The 13,904-nt window shown below is 48.3% G+C and overlaps 1 protein-coding gene across 4 annotated transcripts in view; it reads left to right on the top strand.

The window, feature by feature from the left end:
- The first annotated feature begins 1,461 nt into the window (after positions 1-1,461).
- The window catches only part of Brd1 (bromodomain containing 1), a 47,667-nt gene continuing 35,224 nt past the window's right edge, over positions 1,462-13,904 (top strand). For all 4 annotated transcript variants that reach the window (XM_027396211.2, XM_027396210.2, XM_027396209.2 and 1 more), the window contains exons 1-2: positions 1,462-1,632; positions 4,883-6,263. In XM_027396211.2, coding sequence (XP_027252012.1) covers positions 4,897-6,263 — 1,367 coding nt within the window. In that variant the 5' untranslated portion in view covers positions 1,462-1,632; positions 4,883-4,896. The remainder of the gene's footprint in view (positions 1,633-4,882; positions 6,264-13,904) is intronic.

Genomic DNA, 13,904 nt, shown 5'->3' with positions numbered 1-13,904 from the left:
ACTAACTTTTAGCGTCTTAAACTAAAGAATAAAGTAGAAGCAACCAACTGGAGTAAGACCTGTGTCTCTGAGCTCCTATCCACAGGGATCTTGGAACCTCCAGTAGTCTCTACAGCCTAGGTTTTTCAACCTGTAAGTTGTAACACCTTTGGGGTCAAATGACCCGTTCACAGAGGTCCTGTATTAAATGATATCCCGAATATAGGATATTTACGTCACAATTCATAACAGTAGCAAAATTAGTTACAAAGTAGCAACTAATTTTATGGTTGGGGGTCACCACAAAATGAGAAACTGTATTAAAGGGTGGCAGCATTAGGAAGGTTGATAACCACTGCTCTACTGTTTCACCAGGTCCTAGGTAGAGATATCCAATATCCCTGTTTAATTATCTGTACTAGTAAAATGCTTAAAAGAAGGCCTGAGCCAGTTGTGGTGGCCCATGCCTTTAATTCCAGCACTTGGGAGGCAGATCTCTGTGAGTTTGAGGCCAGCCTGGTCTACATAGTGAGTTCCAGTTTAAGAGCAAGGGAACTTGGCATAACACCAGGACAGCCAGAACTACACAGTGATACCCTGTTTCAAAGCAACAAACAAAAACGAAGGTCTGTGTTGGGGACATGCACCCCCAGACCTGGCTCCTCCATACCTTTTGAGACCTCCATACTTGTCAAGGTCACAAGTCATTCACAATTCCTTTCCATACCCTGTCCTAACCAATCACTGACCCCCTCCTTGTGACCTTTCTAGTGCCATATTAGGGTCCTCCAATCCTAGTCATTTATCCCTTGCAGGTATACACCCTTGTCTGGTGACCCTTCCTCAGGAACCTGATTTCCATCCCCTAACTAACCCTTCATGAACCACCGGGGTCATGTGACACTACCAAACCCTCTCTTATCCTCTTTAAGCTGTCTACTCTTCATTTCCTCAAGAACCAACCCCTGGAAAGACACACACACTCAGGAAACCCTACCTGCTCCTGAGGGTCAGCATTCTTGCTCTACTCAGTGCCTCTACACCCCCTAGTAAACATCACCTGGTTACCCCACTCTTGCAGCAGTCCTTCCCTCTTCACCCTTCAGGAGCCCCACCCTTTCCTCCTCAGAACCACCCTTCCTAGCCACCCCACTCTGGCAGCACTCCTCCCCCCCTTCACTCCTCAAGATCCCCACCCTCACTCCCGTAGAGAGAGCCACCCTTCCTGGTCACCCCACTCTAGCCTTCGCGTCCTGCCCCGCCCCCTCATCCCGGCTTGGCGCGGCGCGCGTCATGGCGGCGGCGGGCGGGGCGCGTCTCGCACGCAGCGCGCCGGGCGGAGCGCTCGCCGCATTGTTTGCTTCGCTGGGGAGCGAGCAGCGCCTCGGCAGGCGTCCGAGCAGCTCCGCGTCCGCGTCCTCAGCCCGGCCGGGCCCCGAGCCGGCCTCAGCCGGCCGTGCCGGCGCCGCCGACCCCGCCCGAGTCGCGGCGCCCTGCGGGCCCGGAGCCGCCGGCCGAGCGCGCCCCGGAGCCCGGCGGGGCTCGGCTGCGCGGCGTTGGCGGAGGAGCCGCGGCGCCATTAGCGCCGCCTCGGCCGCGCCGGCCCCCGCGCCTGCCCGCCCGCCGGGCTCCCGCGGCCGCGGCGCCCCGAAGGTGAGTGTCTGGCGGTCGCCGCTCGCCGCCTGCTTCGCCGGCCGGGGCGGAGGTGCCGGCGCCATGTTTGGCGGCCGCGGCGGCGGCTCCGCATTGTCCGCGGGCGGGGAGGCCGGAGAATCGGGGCGGCGAGGCCCGGAGGCCGTGAGGCCTGGCGGGCGCGGGGGCCGGAGGAACTGAGAAGGCCGGACCGGCGTGGGCCGCGGTGAGCCGGCGCGCCCGAGGACGCTGAGATCGGTGCCGGCGGCTTGCCGAAGAGGCTGGGGCCGGGGAGGCGAGGCCGCCGCGGGATCGCGGAGGCGGAGGCCGCAGCCGGGTGGGGGCGGAGAGGGACACGGAGGCCGCGGCGGGGTCGGGGAGACAGACAGAGGCGTAGAAGGAGGCCGCTGCGGCGCGGGAGGCGCGGCCAAGAGAATGGAGCCGGCGGCTGGGCTCAGGAGGCGGGGAAGCTGCCGGGCCGGGCCGGCGGGCGGGCTCTGGGCGTCTCGGCTGTCGGTCTGAGCGGCCGGGGCAACATCGAAGCCGGGCGTCAGACAGCGAAGGAGGCGGAAGGCCTGGGGTCTCGCGGCGTCTGCCCACGTCCTCGCCCGTAGCATTGGCGGCGCGGAGCGGGTCGCATTATGTAACAGATAGGTCCGATCTATTTTGCCAAGACAGGAAACTCCCTCGAAGAGGGACGGGCTCGGAAGATTTCCTAAGTCGAGCGCGTCCTGGTATCTCCGGAGCAAGCTTGCAGCTCCGCCAAACTCCGTGAATATGTTCAGGAAACGCTGAGAAACGAACGCGCGTGCGCGGCTTTCTTAGGCCTTTTAGGAGAGAAGCAACTTTCCTGTGCACAATTGGCAGAAAAACACAGCTCCTCTTCGTACACTGCAGTTGTGACACTTACACACACCTAGGAAACCGCCCCTTAATGGGGGATTTTCCCTTCACCCAGCCGCGACTGAGTTTGTCATCTGGTAACATATAGTTACAGAGTTGGGGTGTTTATTTACTGTCTTAACACCTGCTGGGTCTAGCACTGTCCTGAGTCTGTGTTCACTCCTTGCATGGTCACACCGCCTTAGAGGTGTGTCTCTTTCCTGTGTGTGCTTTTATAGTGGGGGGGTAGAAGCTGGAAGTTTAAATGGCTTGCCTACAAACACCAGGCAGGAAATGAACTGAACTGATCTTGAGCGTTTACCTCTTTTTGCCAGCAAAGCTTTTTAGGATGTGTTTAGCACAGTTATTTCTGGGGAAGCATGCTTATTGCCTTTGCTGATCCCTCCATGGAAATGCTTGTTTCTGCATAGAGCCGGAGGGTCAAAGTGCTGGGTATAGGAAAAACGAGGAAGCAGATGAGATTGTTGGTCACTGTGCTAAATACCCTCTTTCCGTGGGTCACAATTACATTTCAAATTATAGAGTGGCTGTGGCCATTAAGTATTAGGTTCAGTTTTTGTAGAAAAGTGGTTTAAAGATCTTCAGTGCTCACTAGAAAAGTGTGGGATTTGAAGGGCTGGTTACAGTGCTTTACTGTAGAGGAGAAAATTACACGTTTGTCTTTAATCTGGGAGCTGTTGCTTCTATCCTGCCTTGGTAGTGATTTGTGAAGTGGGTGCACTGTAGTTCTTTCTGTGCAGGATATGATGCTGCTGATTCTTGGGTGTGCACCTATCTCTCCTAAGAGATGCTACTGGAGGCTAGGGTTGGCTAGGGTGGCTTATGCTGACAGTTCCCTGAAAATCCAGGGTTGAGTAGGCACCTGGAGGCCCCACAGATGTAGGTGCATTGGGGTCTGGCTGACCACAGTGTTCTCTTGTTCATAGAGAGATGGTATCTGATTTTCATACAGAAAGGTGAGTTTCTGCAACCTGTAAGATCTGTCTTACAAACTGCATATACAATTTGCTGAGATTTCCTTTTGGGACTTAAAATGTGAAGCCTGCTGCTTGAGGGCTTTTCTCAAAGACTGGTAAAATAACTATGAGGTTGTGAATCCATGTTTCCTTAAGAGCACTGATTCTGGGCTGTTCTGACATTTAGCTTGGAATTTAGTCTTTCTTTGCTTCTTGTCAGTGAAGTAGGCTTTGGGCTTGTTCAGAGGGAGGAGTTTGAGTGGTCTCTGCCCTTGTTGCTCCATATGCTTGTCCACTTGACTAGTGGTTCAGAATGGACATGCCTGCCCTTAAGACACACAGACAGTAAGTCACCTCAGAGAAAACCAAAAGTAAGAGAAGTCCACTACAGTGAGGTAGGAGAGTAGGCTGTTAGTGCACTGATTTTGTCCACACTGGAAATGAACAAATATCTGCATTGAAGTTTTCAGGCATGTGTACCAGTGATCGGGACTCTGACTTGTTCGGGGTGGGGGAACTCTGCAGGTTCTTTGTAGTTTGAAGGAACCCATTCTTTCTTTGGAGCAAGAGCTGAGCATTTTCAAGTGTGTCAGGAAGAGAGCAGAGATGCCCTTTGACATCTTGCCCACAGCTAGGTTGACTTGAGTATGTGTCTCAGCACACAGAGGCTGCTGCTGCTGCCTATGGGAGTTTCCAGTGTGGTCTCTGCTTCGGCTCTGTGGAAGCTACATTAAACTGCTTGGGGCAAAGAGATCCCACAGATCTGTTCAGGGTTCCCTTCTAAGTCTTGATGAGGTTGTGTGTGTGTTTGTAGGATGTGGAAAGAATGGACTACTCCATGTTGCTGAGTTATGGAAGCTTCTAGCCCCCAGCAGTGAGGTTCACAGGAACACTCAGCTGGGCAGTAGTGGGAAAAAGAAAGGAGACTTTTCTAAAAGGTTGTTAAGACTAGGTGGCCACTGAGCATGCCTTTGTTGTGGCCATAAGTCATAGTATCTATGTGTTGTGAAGTCTTATCTGAAAAACAATCCCATACTTGAGAGCAAAGGGCCAGGATCTCAACTCTGGAGGGTGTGTTGCTGTTTTGTAGGTGACTTTTGGTTTGATCTAAAAAGGTGACTTGTGGGTAGTTTGCACTTTTGCCTGAGCTATTCAGCAAGAACCCTGAGGGCGGCTGCCTCCTGCTGCCTCTGCCTATCAGTACCTTTACTTGAGTGTCCTGAGGGGTACTGTTGAAGGCTTATTGAAATGTCCTAGGAGAAGTTGTTTGGAAGTCTCAGAAGTATTTAAGCTCTGAGCTTCATTTGTGGGGTGTAGAGTTGATTTGTTAGTGCTACCAAGCATATTTTGTGGTTTTCTGAAGTCTTTTGTAATCCTGCATGGAATTAACTATTTCCTTGACTTTGTTTTAGGTAATCATTGCCAAATGAGGAGGAAAGGACGATGTCATCGAGGCTCTGCAGCGAGGCATCCTTCTTCCCCGTGCAGTATTAAACACTCCCCCACTCGAGAAACATTAACATACGCACAAGCTCAAAGGATGGTGGAGATAGAAATTGAAGGGCGCTTGCATCGGATCAGTATTTTTGATCCCTTGGAGATCATACTAGAAGATGACCTCACTGCTCAAGAAATGAGTGAATGCAACAGTAATAAAGAAAACAGTGAGAGGCCTCCTGTTTGCTTAAGAACTAAGCGTCACAAAAACAACAGAGTCAAAAAGAAGAATGAAGCTATCCCCAGCACCCATGGCACACCAGCTTCAGCCAGTGCCCTTCCTGAGCCCAAGGTGCGAATTGTGGAGTATAGTCCTCCATCTGCACCCAGGAGGCCCCCTGTGTACTACAAGTTCATTGAGAAGTCAGCTGAGGAGCTGGACAATGAAGTAGAGTATGACATGGATGAGGAAGATTATGCCTGGTTAGAGATCATCAATGAGAAGCGCAAGGGTGACTGTGTGTCTGCTGTATCACAGAATATGTTTGAGTTCCTGATGGACCGCTTTGAGAAGGAGTCATACTGTGAGAACCAGAAGCAAGGTGAGCAGCAGTCCTTGATTGATGAGGATGCCGTTTGCTGCATCTGCATGGATGGGGAGTGTCAGAACAGCAATGTGATACTCTTTTGTGACATGTGTAACCTAGCTGTGCACCAGGAGTGCTATGGGGTTCCCTATATCCCCGAGGGCCAGTGGCTTTGCCGCCACTGCCTGCAGTCTCGGGCCCGCCCTGCGGATTGCGTGTTGTGCCCGAATAAGGGTGGTGCCTTCAAAAAGACAGACGATGACCGCTGGGGCCACGTGGTATGTGCCCTGTGGATCCCAGAGGTTGGCTTTGCCAACACGGTATTCATTGAGCCCATCGATGGTGTGAGGAACATACCTCCTGCTCGGTGGAAACTGACATGCTACCTCTGTAAGCAGAAAGGTGTGGGTGCCTGCATTCAGTGCCACAAAGCAAACTGCTACACAGCATTCCATGTAACATGTGCCCAGAAGGCTGGCTTGTACATGAAGATGGAGCCTGTGAAGGAGCTGACTGGAGGCAGCACCACGTTCTCTGTCAGAAAGACTGCTTTCTGTGATGTCCACACACCTCCAGGCTGTACCCGGAGGCCTCTGAACATTTATGGAGATGCTGAGATGAAAAACGGTGTCTGTCGAAAAGAAAGCTCGGTCAAAACGGTCAGGTCTACGTCCAAGGTCAGGAAAAAAGCAAAAAAGGCTAAGAAAACACTGGCTGAGCCCTGTGCGGTTCTGCCAACCGTGTGTGCTCCGTATATCCCCCCTCAGAGGTAAGTGCATCTGAGCTTCGACTCAGATGAGGCTGGATTATAGGATTTAATGGAGGATACAGATTAGGGCCTGCAGGAAGTCCTGCCATTTGTTTCCTGTACCTCCTGATAGTCTGTTTCCTAAGCCATGTTTCCATTCATTTGCTACTCTCCAGTGGGGCAAAAATGTAAGAGAAGTTCTAGATTGGGATCACTTGCAGGTTTTTTTTTGTGAGGAGTTGGTCTTGAGTATAAGGTAGACATGGGTATAGGAGCCACAGCCACACTAACATTCACTTAACCCTGGGCTTCTGGATTTCATAGCGTTCTAGGTTTTGTTCCCATCTATAATGCAGTTAAACTCCTTTCCACCAGATTTTGGGACCTTGTGAAAAAGTGAAAGAGAAACTTGTGGCTGGAAAATCGAACCACCATCCTCTTTCTGTTAGGTGACCTCTGAGGTGAGGTTAGAATGGGAGCTGTTGTTGTCAGGGAGGGGGTGGTCTTCCTGCTAGTCTTGAACTCAGAGGGATCCTCTGCCTCTAGCTCTCAAGTGCGGAATAAAGGGTGCTCACCACCACACCTGACTTCTTTTGCTGATGGAGTCATCAGTTCTGCAGATGTTGCCTGATCTGCACAGTCTGTTCCTGGTGGTAGGAGTGGGTCCTGCTGTGCTCTTCTATGCTACTTAGGAACTGCTTCAAATCACCCTCAGATTTCCTTGTCCTCAATCCCTGTTTCTTCTGGACTTACTCCTTGGCTTGCCTTTTTTGTTCCATTATTTTAAAAAAAAGTTCTTTTTCACATTTGAACCCTGTCCTTGAGCCTGGAGGAAGTAATTTTCTGTGAAGGGTGTGAGCTTTTAGTCTGCTCAGGTGTGTAAAGCCCCAAGATAATGACGGTCAGGTGAGGCAGACAGCTGCTCTGAAGCAGCGTACATGGGTGTTGGTGACAGGGATTGCTTTGTGAAAACATTTAATTGGCAAACAAGTGGAAGAAGACTTTGAGGACATTTTCATTGCTAAAGGGCTGAGGCTGACTTTAACACAGTGAGCATTAGTTGTTTTTCTTAATGTCTGCTTTGAAGAAGTTCCTCATTCTTAGTAGTTTGTGATTTTACAGTGGAGTTGGGCATTACTGTGCCACAGTGAGCTTACTGGCTGAGTTGGGAGCTAGCACTTTCTATGTCTGAGGCAGAAAGGATAGGGTTATAAAAAGAGCTTCTGCTCAGGAGCCATGAACAAGTTTAGTTTTACCAAAACTGAAGTAAATGAAACAGCGTTTCTCTGGCCAGCGCCAGATACTACCTGTTCCAGGTGATGGGTGCAATTCCTTACCCTGTCCTGTGGTTCCTGATGTTCAGGTTTTGGAACATGAGCGCTGCCAAATGGGTGGGACTGTTGGAAGGAGGATCTGTCTGCAGTGAGAACAAAGGCTCTTTGGCTTTCTGGGGCCAGACCCATTGAGGAAAGGACCTGAAGCTTTAAATACTTCAGGGTCTGTTGTCGAGTTCAAGTAAGAGGTGCAGCCTGGCTCATGGACTTCTCTCCCAGACAAGGTCTTATCTGAGGGCCAGGATCACCTGGGACTTACTTAGCATGCTGGGTCTTCCTCATTCTTGTGAGTCTCCTGCTTTAATCTGTTAAGTTCTGAGCATGTCCTGTCTTATTTTGTTTTGTTCCGTTCTATTTTGTTTTGAGACTGCTCTTACTGTGTAACCCAGGCTTGTCTCATACTCACTGTATAGCTCAGGCAGGTCTCCAACTCACAGATGCAGCGTCTTGAGTAATGGAATTACAGGTCTAAGCTGCTGCTGCTGCTGCTGCTGTTGTAAGATTTATTCAACTGTGTGTATGTGTGTTTTGACTGCTTGTATGTTTGTGCACCATGTGTATGACCTGTTTCTGCCAAAGTCAGAAGGGCTTCAGATCCCCTGACACTGGAATTATGGGTGGTTTTTGTGAGTCACTGTGTTGGGTGCTGGAAATTGGACTCACATCCTTTGCAAGAGAAACAAATGCTTTTAACCACAGAGCCATTTCTCAAGTCATGTCTCCCCCCCACCCCGTTTTTCTTCTTTACTTGGTTTAGTAACAAACTTAAGTCAGCTTTGAATAGAGATAAAAAGTATATCTGAACCAGATATTTGTACTGTTGAACTTAAAGAGTCTGTATTGTCCCAGTCTTCAGGGACAATTCTGATATCTGTGTCCCTGGACAAGCTCCCGCTACCCTCAGTCTGCTGCTTACATGGGACTGGACCTGCCTTTGTGTGGGGAGGGTTATGAAGGACAGAGCCTGTGCGTAGTGTGGGCTGTAGTTGGAGACAGAGGCTGCTGCTTCTCAAAGTTTAGTCTGTCAACTAGAGTGTCATGTGACATTCCAGGCTAGTTCATGAGCAGGCAGGTCTTACTGGAAGAGGGAGGGACAAGGACCAATCCAAACAGTTGTTTGAGGAGAACTTTAACAAAGTGTATCTCTAGTATTTATTCATGTTTTTTATTATTTAGCATTTTTAAACCATAAAGATTGCTTTTCACTTAGCCATGAACTTTGGAGAGCACATAGTCTTGGCTTTGCCCACTTATTGAGGAACTGTCTATGAATTTCTGGTTGGACACCTCTTTGGCACTAGCTTTAACCAGTAGACTTAGGGCAGTGCTGGGTGTGATGGTGCACATCTTAAATCGAACCCTCGGGAAGCAGAGGCAGGAGGATATCTGAGTTCAAGGCTAGCCTGCTCTATGTAGTGAGTGTCAGGATTACATTGAGAAACCCTGCCTCCAAAAGGGAAAAAAAGTTATGTAGAAAATAAGTTATTTTTTAAGTTTGGGGAAGCTTGAAGAGGAAAACATAAAAAAAGACCCCCCCCCAAGAAAAACATTTTGGTGTGTATTTAGTCCTTTTTCTATTCTCTTCTGATGGAATTTGTTGTCACCTTGCTTATTCCCCTCATTCTGGTTCACAGAGGAGGGAAAGAGGATGGGTAAAGGGTGGTGCTGCTTAGTTTCCATGGCATCCTGAGCTACAAGTCCTCTGAAGTATTAAGACTGCTAACTTATTGCCCTGGCTACACAGGGCCATGCTTTTTATTTCCAGGAATGTGGCTGCTAGTGAGTGTGTGGCTGTTGTCTGCCTAGATCTGGCCTGGGACTTAGAGCCTCTAGCAACTTGGATAATTGCTTGACAGTTAGTTTATTCAGTAAAGAAGATGCCTAAGTAGTGAGTTGTTACAGGGTTAGTAGTGAGACCGAGGCTCCTTCTGGTGGTATTCACACTGGCAGTCCTTGATCTTGGTTTTGATATATTCAATACTATATGTATTGAATTTTGGCTTGGGTTTTGTACATTTTTCCTCCTTTATGCTTCTGATAGTTAATTATATAGCTAGTCCTTGATTTAAGGTTTGATTATTTTTTTGTTTTGTTTTGTTTTATTTTTCGAGACAGGGTTTCTCTGTGTTACCCTGGCTGACCTAGACCTTGCTCTAAGGCTGGCTTAGAACTCATAGAGATCCACCTGCCTCTCCTTACTGAGTGCTGGGATTAAATGTGTGTACCATTACACCCGGCTTTTTTTTTTTTTTTTTTTTTTTTTTCTCCCAACTTTTGAAATGGTCTTACTATGTAACCTTGGCTGTCCTGGAGCTTGCTATGTAGATTAGACTAACCTCAAACTCACTGAGATTCACCAGCCTCTGCCTTCTGAGCAGTGGAACTAAAGGTGTGTAGTGGCATGCCTGGCTGAGTTACCAGTTTTGAAAATTTAGTGCATTTGAAAATGCTATGCATGTAGTAGCAAATAGACTTTGAATTTTGCCCTTTCTGGGCTAGCAGTATATACACTTTGGAGATGCTGGGTGGTGCTCTGGTGTGAGCCACAGCCACAGAGCTGCATACAGAGGATGACTAAGAACACTTGGTAAGGAGCTGGTTGCTTCACTAGGCTGTCTAGGATAGATGGAAGAAATGAGCTTTTGACTTGTGTGAGATTATCAGCATGTCAAAGAGCATCTGCATTTGATAAACATTTCCATCTGCCACAGGTTGGCTCCATCCCTCCCAGGTGGAAGCCCTGCCCTGCATGTACTGAGAGCAGTGTAGGAATGTTTGCTGCTGTGGAAGGCCTTGGAAAGCAGGCAGACACATCTACAATAGTGATACTGGGAAGAAGCATTAAAACAACCAACTGAAAAGTACTAAATGACGTACTGTGGAAGGCAGGGAACCCACCCTGATATCTGGCAAGTGGAAAGAGCCAAATCGGTTTGGGGAATCAGTGGGTCTGTCTACTCAGTACAACAGCACACCTTCTAATGTAGGTTACATTAGCCTACCCTTGTGTCATTATTGATCTGAAATCTGTGTATCAGGCCACCCATCTTAATGACTCTGTTCCTACCATCTGGACACCTTTCCCTAGTGGCCTGGTTCTTTTGTCCTTGGACACTCAGCAGAGGGGCATCTCCTGTATGGCTGATTTCCTCCTCCTCTTAATTCTCACCATAGTTATTTTGATGGAGGTAGAGATAGATATTTAGAAGTTTATTGCTGGAGGCAGGTTGTTCCTAAGGTCTCACTACTGCTTGCTGCCCATTGCGAGTCCACGTAAAGCTAATAGTGGGGTGGACTTGGTGCTAGACCTGCCCAGGGTCCCTTCCCTTGGGACCCTGAGGACAGCAGGACACCTAAGTTTGGCTGTTTTAAAATTTCAAAATGTAAAAAGAGGAACAACAACAAAAGATCCCCCCCCCATTAGTTCACCTAGTTACTTATTGCTAGCGTTCTGCTGTGAACTGTGTACACCTTTGTACATGGATTGTGGAGACTTAAACACATACCCTTAAATGGTCAGATACCATTCAGGACATAGGCCTCTGCAGTGTGGAAGGGCACCAACATGTCCTAAGTCTTGTACACGCCCACCTTCTAGAGGTAATCTCGATGCTTTGCTGTTGACTCCATAGTCTATGCCTCCAGTTCCATGCCTCTAACCCAGCCTGCCTCACACAATGCTCAGGCCCTGTGAGTCATAGGAAGACCATTCTGATAGCTGTTTTGTTCTGAGGTGTCAGATCATAGAGCCAAATGGAAGGTAAGGGGCCAGAGAGCCTGTAGGTAGGCAGGCCAGGCACTGGGCAGTGCCCTGTGGACACAGGGCTGGGGTATATCTGTACCCCCATTCCACCTACTGCTGTGACTGTTGAGATTTTCAGCCATCCTGGGTTTGGAAGTTTTCAGTCTTCTGTGACACCTGGAAGAATGTTCTTTGGAGTTTGTCTGGTGTTTTCTTTTGGCTCACTGAAGTCGAGCCTGAGTATAGAATCAGTGGTTCTCAACCTTCCTAATGCTGCCACCCTTTAATAGTTTCTTTTTCTTTTCTTTTCTTTTTTTTTTGGGGGGGGGGTTTCTCTGTATTGCTTTGGAGGTTGTCCTGTAGACCAGGCTGGCCTCGAACTCACAGAGATCCACTTGCCTCTGCCTCCTGAGTGCTGGATTAAAGGAGTGTGTGACACCACTGCCCAGCCCTGTTCTCATTTTTATAACAGCATTTACATAAATCTAGGATGGTTGGTTCTATTGGCATTCACCTGGAGTGGATTATTTAAACTCTTTTGCACTATTCTCTTCCACCTGTGCTTTGTGCTGCCATCTCCAGGGGCCCGCCCTGCAGCAGGAAGAAGGAGACCATTCCTTGATGATGAGGGACTGTATGGCATTGAACCTTTGAAGGAGTTGTCTTGATATGACTTTGGGGGTGTATGTATGTGGCCGAAGTTGTTACAGTATGGGTGGATATAGTCAGGTTACCTATCTGACACGCCTCTCAGTGGGGTTTACATATGTGTTATCTCTTGAAGTTGCTGCCCCACCCCCCTTCTTGCCTCCCTGCACTGGGCCATTGAGTTCTAACTAGTCAGTGTTTCCCACTCTTTGGGCAAGGCCTGTCTTCTCATTTTTAGTAATAGCTATGATTTAACCCCCTCAAAACAAACTGTAAAAAGTACAGAGAATCCATTTGTTCGGCAACTTAACTTCAAAAGTTCCTGTGACTGGCTAGTCCTCCCTTGCTTGTACCTCTCTTTTCCTTGTTAGAAACAAGTTCCAGCCATGTGACTCTGCCCATGACCCTACAGTGTATAAAGATTCTTCTCATAACTGGAGATTTATAGTTTTTGATGAAGTGAGTGAGTGTTGGCCTGTGGGCCAGTCCTTTTCTGTATGGACTCTGCCTTTTGGGTTAGTCTTGAGAAAATCGGCCAATCCTGGAGGTCAGAGAGTTCTTTTTTCCTGCAGGAGCCTTGGGGGCCTAGAGTTGTTTGTTGAGGTGATGGGAGGGAGCTAAGTGCCTGCTTGTTTTTTTTTTTTTTTTTTTTTTTTTTTTTAAGATGTATTTATTTATTATGTACACAGTATTCTGCCTGCATGTATGTCTGCAGGCCAGAAGAGGGCACCAGATTTCATTACAGATGGTTGTGAGCCACCATGTGGTTGCTGGGAATTGAACTCAGGACCTTTGGAAGCGAAGGCAATGCTCTTAACCATTGAGACATCTCTTCAGCCCCCTCCACAGCTTTGTTGAGTGTAGTAGGGTGGTAGTTCATAACATCTGGGGCTTTCTGCTGACTGTCCCCATGATAGCACTGTCGTGTAAGAATAGAACACTGCTCTTGTAGGGTTTTTTTTTTTTTTGTTCTTGTTCTTTGCTTTAAATTTTATTTTATGTATATTGATGTTTTTTTTCTGCATGTATGTCTGTGTGAGGATTTGGGAATCCCTGAACTGGAGTTAAGACAGCTTTGAGCTGCCATGTAGGTGCTGGGAATTGAACCCAGGTCCTTTGGATGAGCAACCAGCACTCTTAACCATTGAGCCATCTCTCTAGCCCGTTGTTTTGTTATGTTTTGAGACAGGGTCTGTACGTAGCTTTGGCTGTCCTGGGACTCACTATGTAAACCATTGCCCTGTCTCTGCTTCCCCAGTCCACACCTGGCTAATATGAGAAGGGCCAGTGAGGCCCTGTCTCAAAACAACCCCCTCCCAAAAAAGCCAAAAATAACATTAGCATTTCGTGACTTTGCAAGATACAGGATTTTTGTTTTTATATTGATAGATTGTAAACCTTAAGATTCTCTTCATGAACAATGTCTGAAAATGATAGTTTGGGTGGGCTTTTGTGATCTTGGTGGCACATACCTTTAATCCCAGCACTCAGGAGGCAAAGGCAGAGGCAGGCGGATCTCTGTGAGTTCGAGGCCAGCCTGGTCTCTAGAGCGAGTGCCAGGATAGGCTCCAAAGCTACACAGAGAAACCCTGTCTCGAAAAACAAAACAAAACAAAAAATGAAACCAAACTAAAACTGTTTCATTATGTATCCCCAGCTGTCCTGGAACTCACTGTAGACCAGGCTAGCCTAGGACTCAGAGAGAGATCTGCCTGTTTCTGCCTCCTGAGTGCTGGGATGACAGGTGTGGCTACTATGCCCTGCTTGCTTCCTGGTTTTTGCTTTTATTGAGTAAGGTGTTAGAAATCCTGGCCACATCTCTACATAGACTGTATAAAAACAGTTTGGTAAGAAGTCCCAAGCTTGTAACCATAACTCTTTCCACCAGCTGCCTGAGTTCCAAGGCCATATTAGGCCCCCTAAATACAGAGATTAGTA

This window comes from Cricetulus griseus, chromosome 2, assembly GCF_003668045.3.
Source record: "Cricetulus griseus strain 17A/GY chromosome 2, alternate assembly CriGri-PICRH-1.0, whole genome shotgun sequence".
In the NCBI taxonomy this organism is placed as follows: domain Eukaryota; kingdom Metazoa; phylum Chordata; class Mammalia; order Rodentia; family Cricetidae; genus Cricetulus; species Cricetulus griseus.
The sequence above is the reverse complement of the archived record's forward strand: the minus strand, read 5'-3'. Positions and strand labels throughout refer to the sequence as shown.